Source organism: Chrysochloris asiatica, unplaced genomic scaffold (assembly GCF_000296735.1).
Source record: "Chrysochloris asiatica unplaced genomic scaffold, ChrAsi1.0 scaffold00395, whole genome shotgun sequence".
NCBI lineage: Eukaryota > Metazoa > Chordata > Mammalia > Afrosoricida > Chrysochloridae > Chrysochloris > Chrysochloris asiatica.
Genome location: NW_006408913.1, coordinates 1,364,114 through 1,377,878, shown reverse-complemented (window position 1 = coordinate 1,377,878; position 13,765 = coordinate 1,364,114). Strand labels below are relative to the sequence as shown.

Sequence of the window (13,765 nt, the reverse complement as noted above, 5' to 3'; positions counted from 1 at the left end):
AAGTAGCGTCCCACTTTCCTTTCCTTTCCTCTAGTTTTTTCGTTTCTGTTTCCTCTTCTTTTCCCTCGGGAATCCTGAAAGGGCAGAGTGACGACCCAGGAAAGAGAGTCGTACTGAGGGGAGGGAAGGGTAGAAGGGAGAGCTGTGATCTTGCTAGAGGAGACGTTCGGTTTCTTGGTCAGCTGGAGCTGCGGGGCGCAACCAGGCACGGCCTCTCCTCAGAGTGCCCAGTGGACGCCGCCGGACCAGGGTAAGGGGCGCATAGCCCTCGCAGGCTGATCCCAACAGGTTCAGGGTGCAGATCTGGAGACACTGCCTGCGAGTTTGCCGGGCTGACAGCCGGCGAGTTGTGGTACCTTGGGAGGAGGATGATGGATAACAGGTGCTTCTTCCTTGGCCTGAGCTCCACTGTTGTGAACCGTTGAGCCTTGATGTCTCTGTGCCTGCACTTGACCCTCCAGCTAAGGAGGAATGGGAGACTGTGGCTAGGTGGATCCCTGAAGCAGAGCTCCAGAGTTCTGTCCAGGTCCTAGGGACCAGCCAAAACCTATAATATGGAGTGGCAGAGGTAGAAAGGACTTCAAAGAATCAAACTATCAGGAGTCCTGTCGAAAGCTGGGTTCTAACTGCAAGGTCGGTGGTTCAAACTCACCAGCTGTTCCTCGGACATCCTATACAGGGTTGCTGAGTTGAAAGGACCCCACGACACCTAAAAACAACAACCAGGAGTCCTGGTGTAGCGCTGTAGGATAGCAAGGTTGGTGGTTCAAACTCACCAGCCGCCCCTTGGAAACCCTATACAATCTGAGATGACTCTGTGGTATTTAACATCTTGAATTTACAGTCCCAAAAGCTGAGGCTTAGAGGCCAACCCTGATCAGGCAGTGAATGAGAGGCATGCCTCCAAGATTCTGCCCCACTCTGCTTTCCCCACAATCTCCTGTTTCCCAAGTGGGAAACTTGTCAGGGTTGAGCCACACTCCTGCTTAGATCAGGACCCACAGGCTTGCCGAACCACCTTGGAAGACACTAGGAGGGTTGGGGAACAAGCCGAAAGGCAAAGGAATGCCCCACGCAAGGTTAGGCAGCCTTCATCCCATTCCACTCTGACTTGAATAAGTCACTTAAGCTTCTGAGCCTGGTTTTTCCATTGGTAGAATGGAAGCTCGTAGGGATCTAGGAAATGGTCCATAGTTGGGAGCTATTATTGTTATTAAATATCCAAGGCTTTGAACCAGTACTTCTCAGTTCAATTATGGCCAACAAAATAAAACCAGAACAGACTTGATTTTTTTTTTAATTTGAATTAAGCGAAATGATAACCGGAACAGGAAAAACTATGTATTGAAGCCCTAGAATGGGAGACTGGCAAGAGGCATAGTGAGCTCTGTGAGGAGCCTGTTGCAGGAGACTGGATTATTATTGCCAGTACTATGGAAAGCAACACACTCAAAATAGTGAAGTTGGTCTCCATCTTTGAGCTGGACACTGTTATTTTCCACTCTGTTGTTCAAGAGATTTGGTTGCTATGCAACCACATGCTACTCTTATTTTCTAAGAGAGAGACTAAGTTTCTAGCAGGGTGTCACCCTGTAATTTTTCCCATTCCAGTTACTGTTCTAGTTCAACCACATTTTACAAATTTGGGTCCGTTTCAGTTTCATCAGCCATGACTGAACCGGGAGGAACCCTGTCTTGAATAGGGTCTTCTTGGATGTCCCAGTTTTGGCTAACAAGGGACAGGGAGTCCCTGTGGGACTTGCGAGTTAGCAGTCTCACATTTGGTGCCCATTCCCCCTTTCTGTACTCACTTAAGGCCCTCAACTTGGCCCCAGCTGTTCTCCCAGATCCTGTACCCCCGGCAACCCAGCTGAGTCCTTGAGGTGGGGCTATGGCAGGGTCCTCGGTGCTGGCTGGAGCGCAACCTTTGGCAGTTCTCCACCCCCACCCAGCCTGCTGGAGTGAGTGCCAGGCAGAGACTCCTGCCAGGCAGCCAGCTCCTGGGCTATAGAGTGGACAGCCCGCTTCAAAGGCAGTCTTTGTTTCGAGCTCCAGCTCAAACTAAGGGAAACTTAAGCCAAGAACCTCAGGCGAGGGGGTGGGGTGGTGTCTACTGGTTGTTACTGAGGCTGCAGTTACTATTATGGTCATAATTGACACAGTGCTCTCAGTGGGTGACTTTTCATGAACGGAAGCTATGCGTCCTTCCCATCACACCAAGGGTGAGTGGGGCGGAGCTGAGGACCTGAGAGAGAAGAGCGCCCAGTTCAAGGCCTGATTCTAGCTTACACTCAGTCACTGTCAGACTGTGTGGCTTTGGATTAGTCATAGTCTAATAGTCATAGTCCCAGTCTCTCTGGGCATCCAGGGTCTCATCTCATACTGCATTCTTCTGGTCAGTGTTCAAGGATCCCCTGCTCTGTGCCCTGCACTGTTCTGGGCAGTAGGGACACAGTGGGAGTGAGCCAGACAGGCAGACCTCACATCTCACAAGGGTCCAGAGGGTGGGCCCGTGCACTCTACTCTGCTATGTCTTGTGAGAAGGCTGCATTTCTTGCTTTGTCCTGCTTAGAATGTTGAACCCATTTGAGACAAGCACACCTATCTTACAAATGGCAAGACTGTGGTGCAGAAGCAGGGAATAACTTGGCAAGCATATACCTATGTGGTACCTAGCCCCCTGTTTGATCTCCCACTCTGCCCAATCCATCTGATTTCAGCTTGTTGTCTGGTAGGGCAGGGACAGCTTCACAGGACCGATGACTACCTAAGAAGTAGGAAAACATGTGATTAGATCCTTTTCTCTTAGTGTGTTCAAAGTCAACAATGAAACAATAACTACTGTCCTTGTCATTATTATTTCCTGGATGGAAGAAGTTGATGTTAAATGACATTGTTTTGGAAAGCAGAAGTTTTATTTTCTTTCTTGTTGTTTTTGAGCCACCACTTGCACCCTCCCACCCCATACTAGAGAGAGGACATCTGAGATCTTGTGCAAAAGGGGATATAAAGTGCAGGCTTGTAGCATGGCAGTCACTCACGACTGAAGTGGCCGATGGGCTGCTTCAGTCATCCCTGGTCTAGATAAGGCCAGGTCCCTACGCCCCTTCACTTCCTTGCAGAATCCGGAGAGGGGCCCTGAATCTGGAGTGTGTGGGAGATGGGCTCACTCATCACTCACAGCAACTTTCAAAAGTATTGTTAGCAGAACCTTTTTTTAAGATGACGATTTGCCTGGAAGCCTAATCTATGACTGACCTGGGGAGGGAAGAATGAGAGCAGCCAGGGCCAGGACCGAGGGCACACTGGAGAAAGAAGACTGCGGAAGTGGCGCCTAAGGCCTGGGGCCCAGGAGGCCCTGCCCTGGATGGGAGAGAATGGATTCTGAGTTCATCTGGGGACTTGGCTTCACAGACACAGAGTGTTTTCTCTTTGTGGCTCAAGCTTAGAGCTCTAATCCCCTTCCCATCAGGGTTAAACAGCTCAGATTGGTGACCTGCTTTCCAGGTAACCCAAGTGCCCAGCTCCAGGAAGTTTTCCCTAAGTATGGCCCTAGGCAAAGCTCACAAACTCCACAACAGAGTGGAAGGAGGGCTATGGGTCCTTTGACTCAATGACTTACAACTGAGAGCATCCCTGAGGAGCTTTAAACTCTGATGCTGGGGCCCTACCCAGGACCTTAAATCAGCTCTTTTTTTACCTTAGTGTTTTTCAAATGTTTTCCCCAGATGCACGGGACCAACCACTTTTTTTTTCTTCTGAGGCTTAGAGAGGCAGTGACTTGGCAGAATAACACAGAAAGTTTATAGTAGGACTTAGAGGTCCCTGTCACATGCTGAGGATTGCAGCCAAGAGAGAAGAAAGGCTTGAAAGGGGCTGAAGGAAAAGGAGAACTGCTAGTTAGGTGCATGTGCTCTGGTGGCCAGAAAGACGCCAGAAATTTAGACAGTTTGTCAAGGACTCAAGGGGACTTTCTCTCCCATTTCAAAGAAAGGAAGACTGAAGCACAGGGTCAGACCCAGACTTGGTTGGCAAGGCATCAGTTTGCAAGGATCACCTGTCAGCACACAGGAATTCTGGAGAATGGGCTGGGCTTCAGATGGTCAGAGGGTGGCTGGAGTCACTTTCTCTTTAAAAGCATTAGTTTCTCTTCTAATCATATTTGGACTTTTCATTAAGACTTTGAAAATGTTAATGATAACCACAGCAGCCACGGTAGTGACAAGGTCACTGACTGGGTGTTGTTGTTGTTGTTGTTGTTGTTGTTGTTGTTGTTATTGTTGTTAAGTGCCATCAAGTCTGTTTCAACTCATAGTGACCCTGTATAGGGTTTCCAAGGAGCAACTGGTGGGTTTGAACCACCAACCTTGTGGCTCAAATTGACCTTGCAGTCCAGCACAGTTAGACCAGTCTTATTTTGAGCCCTGGCCTACCAGGGAGACAGAAACTGAACCTCTCTGGCTTTGGTTTAAATGGTATTTCTCCTGGGACTAAATGAGAGGATGCACAAGAGAGAGACAGGAACACAGCGCTGAGGACTCGCATGGTCACATTTAGTTTAGTTACAGATAAGCAGCACTTACATAAACTACTCAATGGGAGACAATTTGGTAGCCAACAATTCTAACAGCACGTGCTTCTGGGCCCTGCCTGCTTTGTGTGTCTTGTCTGTATGGGTTTCTCGGACCTAAAGAGATTCTTCTCTGCCTGGCATGGAAGGGAAGTCTCACAGGTTCCCAACACTGAGGACTTCCTGAGCGGAAGAGAATCAGGCGTATGGAAAAGGCTCAGATTAGATTCTCAAAAAGAAAAGAAATAAAGGAAAGAGAAAAGGCGGTAGTCCAAAGACATGGGTTCCTAGTCTCAGCTCATGGGTTCCTAGTCTCAGCTCTACTGCCAGACTGTAATGTGTCCCAAGGCAAGTCACCACTTTATATTGGCAGTTCCCCTCATTTGTTTACGGTAGTGGAGGGGCTGCATTTTTGCAACCATCAGCATACCTGGCTCCCTTTTAGTAAAACAAAATTGTGGCTCCTCCTTGCCTACTATGCAGGGTTGTTGTGAGGCTCCTTTATTCTAATTTACATGGCACCTGTGTGGGCACAGAGAACCAATGTCCCAGAAACTCATAGTGTTGTTAGCAAGATAGACAGGCCAGCAGGCAGTTCAGTCAAGGTGGCAGTGAGAGAGGAGCAGGAATGCTGCACCTAGCTGGGGCCTGGGAGTGACTTATTAGGTGAAACCTGAAGAGTCACCAGGATTCTTAGTCAGGTGGTGGGAGAATGTGGTCTAATTCAAACTCATTGTGGTCAAGTTCATTCTGACTAAGAGTGACAGAGTAGAACTGCCCCATAAGGTTTCCAAGGCTGTAAATCATTACCGAAGTAAACTATCACATCTTTCTCTTGTGGGTTTGAACTGCTGAGCTTTCAGTTGGCCAGTGCAACACCAGGGCTCGTGGCCTAATTCCAAAAGAAAACACAAACAAACAATTGCCTTCAAGTTAATTCTAACTCATGGTGACCTGTTGTTGTTGTTAGGTGTTGTTGAGGTGATTCCAATTCATAGTGACTCTGTACAGGATTTCCAAGGAGTGGCTGTTAGGTTTGAGCCACTGAATTTGTGGTTAGCCAGTCAAGTGTTTATCTTATAGCCCCAACCAGGACTCCCACACCAGTGACCCTATTGTTGTTGTGAGGTGCTGTACCGACTCATGGTGGCCTTATGCACAACAGAATGGCCCTGCGCCAACCTCACAATCACTGCTACACTTAAGCTCATTACTGCTGCTACTGTACCAATCCATCTCATTGGGGGGTCTTCCTCTTTTTTTCACTGATCCTCCACTTTACCTAGCATGATATCCTTCTCCAGGGACTGTTCCCTCTTGATATGTCCAAAGTATGAGAGATGAACTCTGGCCACCTTGGCTTTTAAGGAGCATTCTGGCTGTACTTCTTCCAACACAGATTTGTTTGTCCTTAGGGTAGAGTAAAACTCCAGGCTATAAACTTTCATGAAAACAGACTGTCACATCTTTCTCTCACTTATGGATTAAACTGCCAACTTTTCATTAGCAGCTGGGTACTATAGCCACTTAGCACCAAGGCTCAATTTGGATTGATTGTTGTTAAATTCTGAACTCATAGCAACCCTGTATAGGGTTAGATTAATAAATTGATTGTTCTTGTTAAGTGCTGTTGAGTTGGTTTCGACCCATAGCGACCCTGTACAGGGTTTCCGAGGAGCAGCTTGAACCACTGACCTTGTGGTTCAAACCAACTTTGCAGTCCAGTGTGTTAATCCACAGTGCCACCCCAGGGCTCCTGGAGTGACTGGGGATAATTAAAAAATGAAACTGTTGTGCCGTCCAGTTGGTTCCAATTCATAGTGACAAAACGAAACACTGTCCAGACCTGCCTGCACCCCATTGTTGCTGTCATTCTGTCAGTCCTTCTTATTGGAGGGTTGGTGGTTATGTGCTGTGCAGTCAGTCCCGACTCATAGCGACCCTGTACAGGGTTTCCAAGGCTTTAAATCTTTACGGGAGCAGAAAGCCTCATCTTTCTCCCACGTAACAGCTGGTAGTTTTGAACTACTGACCTTGTGGTTCGCAGCCCGATTAGTAAACATTGGGGGGAGGAGTCTAAAAATACGAAACAAACTAGTTGTCATTAAGTCGACTGACTCCTTCTCATGGCAACCTCATGTGTGTTAGAGTACAATTGTATTCCATAGCGTTTCCATTGGTTGATTGTTTTAGAAGGAAATTTCCAGGGTGGACTTGAGCCTTCAACCTTTTTAGTGAGCAGCTGAATGCACTAACTGTTTGCACACCCAGGGACTCCAGGGATAGTCAGAATTCTGTAGATCTCAGGGGAATGGCAATGCTTCACAAATGGGCATTTATTCTCTTGGAGAAACGACTTCCCACTTACCTTGATGGGCTCTGCAGCAACTTCCCCAGGTAGACTGAGCTGCTGCCAACAAATGGAGCAGGTTTTGGAGACAAGATTTCCCAGAGCACCACAGCCCTAACCCCAGTCTCCTCTGACTTGACCCCAAGTTGGTTTAGGGTTCCTGCAAAGATGTGGAGAGAAGGCTGGCAAAGAGGAAAGTTAAGAGGCAGGTGTGGAGCGTGGAGGACAAGGTTCGAGGATGGATTGGAGGTGTAGAGGAAGGCAAACAGTGTGGTCCTAGCTAGCATGACCTCATGTGTGTTTGGAGGACAGCCTGGGTATAGCCAGGGACAGGGATAGAGGAAAGTGTAGAAGGAGCCTCTTCGGACAGGCTGGGATGGGAGGATGCCCACCTCTCCCCAGGCCTCTCTCTTCAGCACCTATCCCTCCCTACCTGTGTCTCACGTATGCTCTTTCCCTCTCCCCCTTTTGCCCTAATGTTCCTCTCTTTACAGCACCCCCTGTCAAAGGGAAAAGGAAACAGTCAGAGGAGGATGACCCCCAAGACCCACCTGTGTCCCCTAAACTCTGTGGTGAGCAGAGCAGGAGTGATAGTCCTATCCTGCTGGAGGTGAGTTGGGAGACTTCCCTCAAGACCCTCCTTCCTGCCCTCCCCTCAGTCTGTGCTCAGCTTCCCGGTGAACTGGGAGACTCTTTGAGCTCTTAGGAAGAAGTGCATTGCAACCCTACCTCCCCTGAGAGCCAGGGAGGGCCACCTGCTTGCTTGCGGGGTGGGGAGCATTCAGGTGGCTGGGGTCTGGGACTCCTACAGCTCATCCCCTGTGGAAGATTTTTTAAATCTTCATTTGAAAAATGAAGATTTACATGGAATCCTGGTCTACAAAACAGATGTGAGAAAGGACCCCTGGTGGTGCAGTGGTTAAGGGCTTGGCTGCCAACCAAAAGGTTGGGGGTTCAAACCTAGCTACTGTTCCATGGGAGAAAGAGGTGGCTGTCTCTCTCTGTAAAGATTTCAACCCTGGAAACCCGATGGGGTAATTCTATTCTGTCCTGTGGGGTCACTATGAGTCATAATCAACTTGTGGCAACAGGTCTGATGTGAAGCTACGCTTATGTCCACCCATTCGAATGTATATCACTGGCATGTACAGTCACTCTGGGAGACAGAGAATGCTGCTCTGATGCATGTAGGACTGGACAGGTGTTTGAGGGCTCCACCAGCCCCAGCATCCAGGGAAGATTAGCCACAACCTGGAGCCAAATCCTGATTCAGAGAGAAAAGAAATTGTAAATAGTAACTTTTAAACAGCTTGTCTGGAACTTCTAGGAGAGAGAGAAGGCCAACTTCCCTTGCAGAGTAGTAGTAAGAGAGCTTCCCTCGGAGCATAGCTCAAGTTGTAGAGGATGCTGATCCAGTATGTTCAAATTGCATCTGTAACACATGAGACTAAAAAACACTAAAAGTATTTGAACAAAATGTTTTGGGGCCATATGACGCTTGACATTGTTCTAGGTCCAGGAGTGGGTTGATAGCCTTCTGGGGCTTGGGGCCTTCCCAGCAAAGACCTGGATGCTGTCTGTTCTCAGAGAAGGAACCTTTCTTGGGCCAGAATCCTGGCCTTGGGCTTCTATATATGACTATCCTGAGCGACAAGCTAGATGAACAGCATCATTAACAATTACCCCTCTGAGACCAGAAACCAAAAGTCTGGTGCATCTGAGAGAAATATAGCAGTTGAGACCCCGAGTAGGGGCAGTCTGGTGGGTCGGAGAGGCAGGCCTCACAATGGAGGCTCCCTGGATGGAGGCCCAGCTGGCACTGAGCACCTTCGTTCCATCAGCTTGTAGCGGCTGCTGGGAGGCACGAGGCCGCATAAACATGAGTAAGGTTCGAACTTGCCCTCCAAGAACTCACAGTCTGGTAGAGGAGCTAAGATGTAGACACAGACAAGAGCCAAGATAAAGACGTGGTCTGTGTTTATAGAAGGTATAGGAATGCTGTGGTCACCTCTTACCAGCTTCTCTGGGCAGTAAGGTCTTTATCTCCGAAGACCTATGGCTCAGGCCTGGGCCCTTGGACACTGGTAGCAGACAGCTACACCTTCTGACTCCAGAAACAATCACTGCAGCCCAGAGCAATAGCCTGGGGGCTGAGAACCTGCTGCTTCCCGTGGGAACCTGGGGTTGGGGGCCAGGCACTTCATTCCTCCCTAGTTAATGCACTAGACCGCAATGTCAGTTTGAACTGCAAGCTCACCAACTGCTCCTTGGAAACCCTGTACAGGGTCTGTATGGGTCAGAACTAACTCGACAGCACTTAACCACAAGAACAACAACTGATGGGTACACAGCCACCCCTGGACTGGGGGTCCATCCCAATGCCTGTTGTTCTTTCCCCAGGACTCCCCTGAGGCAGGCGGGGAGCGGGAGGAGGAACAGGCCTTCCTGGTCAGCCTCTACAAGTTCATGAAGGAGCGACACACACCCATCGAGAGGGTGCCCCATCTCGGCTTCAAGCAGAGTGCGTCCCTGGGGTGGGCAGCAGGGAGGGTGGGCCCGGCAAGGAACCCCACCCCAGAGAACCAACTGCAGAGTTGGGCAAGCACCTTTACTCTGATGACCCAGGACACGCCAGCCTGGGCACCGGGTTGGCAGAGGGGCAGAGCTGGATGTCCACCTTCCCTGGTCCTTGGGCTGCCATACACAGCAGTGGCTCTGCCCATGTGTGCTCTGGTCTTGGATCACTGTGGCTGCTGCCTCCACTCACAGAGACTGAAATCTTGCCCTGTCTTTTCTTCAGTTAACCTGTGGAAGATCTACAAGGCAGTGGAGAAACTGGGAGCCTATGAGTTGGTAAGGAAGGCACCTCCAAGCCCTAACTGGGCTGCATGTTCTGGCAGGGGGAGGCGGGGGGCTCCTGGAGGTGGGCAGACTTTGGGAAGAGCCAAGCTCGGGCTGCTGAACTCACAGATCTCCAATTCTGTCCTTCCTCTGCTCTCCTACTTGCTAGTACTTTGCTGCTCAAAGCAGGTTTTCCTGTTCCCCCATATGTTCTGCCTTCCCTGTGCTCTAGTAGTCAGGCAGCCCAGGTGGGGTGAACTGGATGGCTGTTGGGCAATCCCCCTACCCTTGTGCCCCTTGCTGCCTGAGAAGCAGCTGTGAAAACACTGTGCTCTCTGCCTGGTCTCACCGGCACCTCAACACCCAAGTGCCACTGGAATGGCGAGGCCCCGCCGCCAGGGGGCGCCACTAGCCTTGCCACTTATGTATGTTGCAGGTGACAGGCCGCCGCCTCTGGAAGAACGTGTACGACGAGCTGGGAGGCAGCCCGGGTAGCACCAGTGCGGCCACGTGCACGCGCCGCCACTATGAGAGGTACGGCTGGGGGTCTGGGTGGAGGCGTCCACTGGGAATCTTCCTGGATTCATGACACTGGTGTTCAATCTCTGCATTAGGCAGAGCTTAAAGCAGTGGAGGGAATGGGGTTGTTGTTGTTGTTAAGTGCCAGTGCTTTTATCGGCTCTGACTCATAGCGACCCAGTATAGATTTCCGAGGAGCAGCTGATGAACACCAACTTTGAGGTTCAAACCGACCTTGCAGTCCAGCGTATTAACCCACAACACCACATCAGGACTCCCAGAATATACTTGGTGGTGGTGGTGGTGGTAGTTATGTGTCCTGGAGTCGAGCTCACTCTTAGCGACCCTGCATAGGGTTTCTAAGGCTGTAAGTCTTTATAGGAGCAGAAAACCTCATCTTTCTCCCGTGGAACAGCTGGTAGTTTCGAGTTGCTGACCTTGAGATGAGCAGCCTAATTCATAACCACTACGCTACCAGAGCTCCTTAGAATATACTTCTTGTTGTTAACTACCGTGGAGTCAGTTCCAACTCATAGTGACCCTTCACAGTGTTTCTGAGGCTGCAGATCTTTACAGGAGCAGAAAGCCTCATCTTTCTCCAGTGGAACAGCTCATAGTTTCAAACTGCCGACCTTGAGGTTCGCAGAATAAACTTAGGTGTTCACAAACCTTATACAGGGTAGCTATGAATTGGAACTGACTCACGGCACTTAACAACAACAACAATGCCAGGAGAGAGGCAGGATGTGTGTGGCCACAGAGCCCTCCCTGTCCTGGTTATGGCTGCAGGATTCCTGGTGGTTGAAGTGGACAGTTTTGGGGTCAGAAGAGGGAGAGTTCTGGTAGACTTACTGGGAGCCTGAGGGGAGGCCAGACAGCCGCAAAGATATGTGGGTGGGTGCTTGCCAGCCTTGGCCCTGTGGTGGACATGCCCTGCTCCTCACCAGGCTGGTCCTTCCATACGTGCGGCACCTGAAGGGGGAGGACGACAAGCCACTGCCCCCCTCCAAGCCCAGGAAGCAGTACAAGATGTCCAAGGAGCTCCGGGTAGATGATGGGACCTCCGAGAGGCCAAAGAAGGCCAAGGAGGAGAAGCAGGTGGACCAGGTGAGCACCAAGCGCTGACCCTGGGCCATGCTGCCCTGCCTCTGCCCTGGCTGTGAACCCACTCGCAGGCCACGCCATGATTGTGCATGTTATTCAATTCCTCACTTGAGAGGACTGTTGTTGTTAAGTGCCATCGAGTCGGTTCCGACCCATAGCAACCATGTATAGGGTTTCTGAGGAGCAGCTGGTGAGCTTGAACCGCCGACCTTGCAGCTCAAACGGTGTTGCAGTCTGGCGCATTCATTAACCCACAGTGCCACACCAGGACTCCTAGTGGTGTGTTAAATCCAGCCTGCACCCCTCTCCAGGGCTGTGCTCCTCAGAAAACAGGGTGCCTTTTGAAAGTTCTGTGTAAAGGTACTGTGAGGATTCGCAGTAGCCCCTGGGCACCCCTCTAGGACCTTACTGCCCCACAGGTCCCCAAGTAGGATGCCTGGCTCTGCGCAACCCCCAGCTCTGAGGCATGGTCCCTTCTTGTTCTAGATGATGCCAGGAAAGAGCAAGACAGATGCTGCTGACCCCACTCAGCTCCCCAGCCAGGAGCTTACCAGGGAAAGCACTGAACAGACGAGCCCATCCCCTGCTCCCACTCTGCCCTTTGCAGGGGCCAACTGTTGCCCTGAGGCCTACAAGCGGCTCCTGTCCAGCTTCTACTGCAAAGGGACACATGGCATCATGTCACCACTGGCCAAGAAGAAGCTCCTGGCCCAGGTGAGCAAGGCAGAGGCCTTGCAGTGCCAGGAGGAGGGCTGTCGTCATGGGGCAGGTAGCCCTGACACAGAACTCCACGAGTCCCCGGCTGCTTGTCCTCTGGACAGTCCCCGGAGCCCAAGCAGGCCTGCTGAGAACTCAAGGCACCCACTGAGCCCTCAGGAGGGATTGCAGGTCCCTGGAGGCAGCCTCAGGGAGGACGCTCAGGGAGGCCCCTGCCCTGAAGCCCCCATTTTCACGGGCTATTTCCATGAAGTGCTGAAGCCTATAAGCCAGCACCCTCGGAACTTCTTCCCCAATCTTAAAGATGGGGTGCTTCTGGGGCCACTTGGCAAAGAGGCTGCAATGCCAGCTACAGAGTCCCAGCTGGTATGGGGTGGGAATGCCAGCCACCCCTCTGCATTCCACAAAGGTGGTTTCAGGAGGGACAGTCCCTATCCCAAACCCAAAGCCTGTTGGGTGTCCCCCATGGCCAAGGTCCCTGCTGAGAGCCCTGTGCCCCCACCCACCTTCCCCAGCAGCCCAGGCTTCAGCAGCAAGCGCAGGCTAGAAGAAGAGGGCTTTGCCCATGGTGGCAAAAAACTGCGGGCAGTGTCTCCCTTTCTCAAGGAGGTGGATGCCAAAGAATGTGGGGTCAAGCCCACAGGGCCAGGCTTGGCTGTCTCCTGCCTGTTGGACCCAACCCTGAGGCCTGCCCCCCAGGAGGCCTACAGGGGCACCATGCTGCGCTGCCCACTGAACTTCACCAACACCTCAGACCCCTTAAAGGGCCAGGCCAGTCTCCCTTTCAGTCCCCTGGTCATCCCAGCCTTCCCGGCTCACTTCCTGGCCACTGCAGCCCCCTCACCCATGGCTGCTGGCCTGATGCACTTCCCTGGTGCATCGTTTGACAGTGCCCTTCGTCACAGACTCTGTCCAGCCTCATCCACATGGCACATGCCGCCTGCCACAGCCTACACAGCGCCCCACTTCTTCCACCTCAACACCAAGCTGTAGTTCTCAGTCATGGCAAGCTGTGCTGTGGAGCCTCTGGCACTGCCCAGCACAGGGCAGGCACTTGCAGGGGATTCTGGGCTAGAGCCCTCTCCCCAGGATGGCTGGGCTGAGCCCCACGCTGGACCAGATCCCTAGCATAAAGAGGAAGGCAATGGAAACTGGGTTTGCCTCTCCAGGAAATAGAACCTGCCTGGGAGTGGGACCCAATTGCTGTGAGGCTTTGGGAGAAGGTGGCAGAGGGCTGGTGATTCCCAGCTGGAGTGCCCACAGCAGAGGCTAAGGGCAGGGTGAGGGTCTGAGGAGCCAGATGGCAACTCCAAGCACTTAGAATCCCATAAAAAAGACACCAGTGTGAATTCCAACCAGCTCTGAGACACGCTTGCCATGGATGAGTATGGTAGGCTGTGCTTGTTGGAGAGCCACCAGCAGGGCACTGGCAGAAGCGAAGGAGGTGTACTTGCTTTCCCAAATGTCACCTCTCCAATAACACAGTTCAAAGGAAAAGCTCTGCCTCTGTCTGTATTTCTGCGGCCTTTGAAATTCATTCTGTCAGTTTGGTCTGTGTCCTCTGTGGAGCCTCACCCCATCTAGTGTCGCCTCCCTCATCGTATAGACGGGGAATCTGAAATTCACAGAGCTCTGGTCACTTGCCCCAGTTCCTCCACCAGGTA

At 51.4% G+C, this 13,765-nt stretch overlaps 1 protein-coding gene across 1 annotated transcript in view; it reads left to right on the top strand.

Moving 5' to 3' along the window:
• Positions 1-13,094, top strand: part of ARID5A (AT rich interactive domain 5A (MRF1-like)) — a 13,912-nt gene extending 818 nt beyond the window's left edge. The window contains exons 2-7 of the mRNA XM_006876625.1: positions 7,415-7,530; positions 9,321-9,441; positions 9,721-9,773; positions 10,198-10,295; positions 11,228-11,387; positions 11,871-13,094. Of these exons, the coding sequence (XP_006876687.1) occupies positions 7,415-7,530; positions 9,321-9,441; positions 9,721-9,773; positions 10,198-10,295; positions 11,228-11,387; positions 11,871-13,094 (1,772 nt within the window). The remainder of the gene's footprint in view (positions 1-7,414; positions 7,531-9,320; positions 9,442-9,720; positions 9,774-10,197; positions 10,296-11,227; positions 11,388-11,870) is intronic.
• Positions 13,095-13,765: the final 671 nt, after the last annotated feature.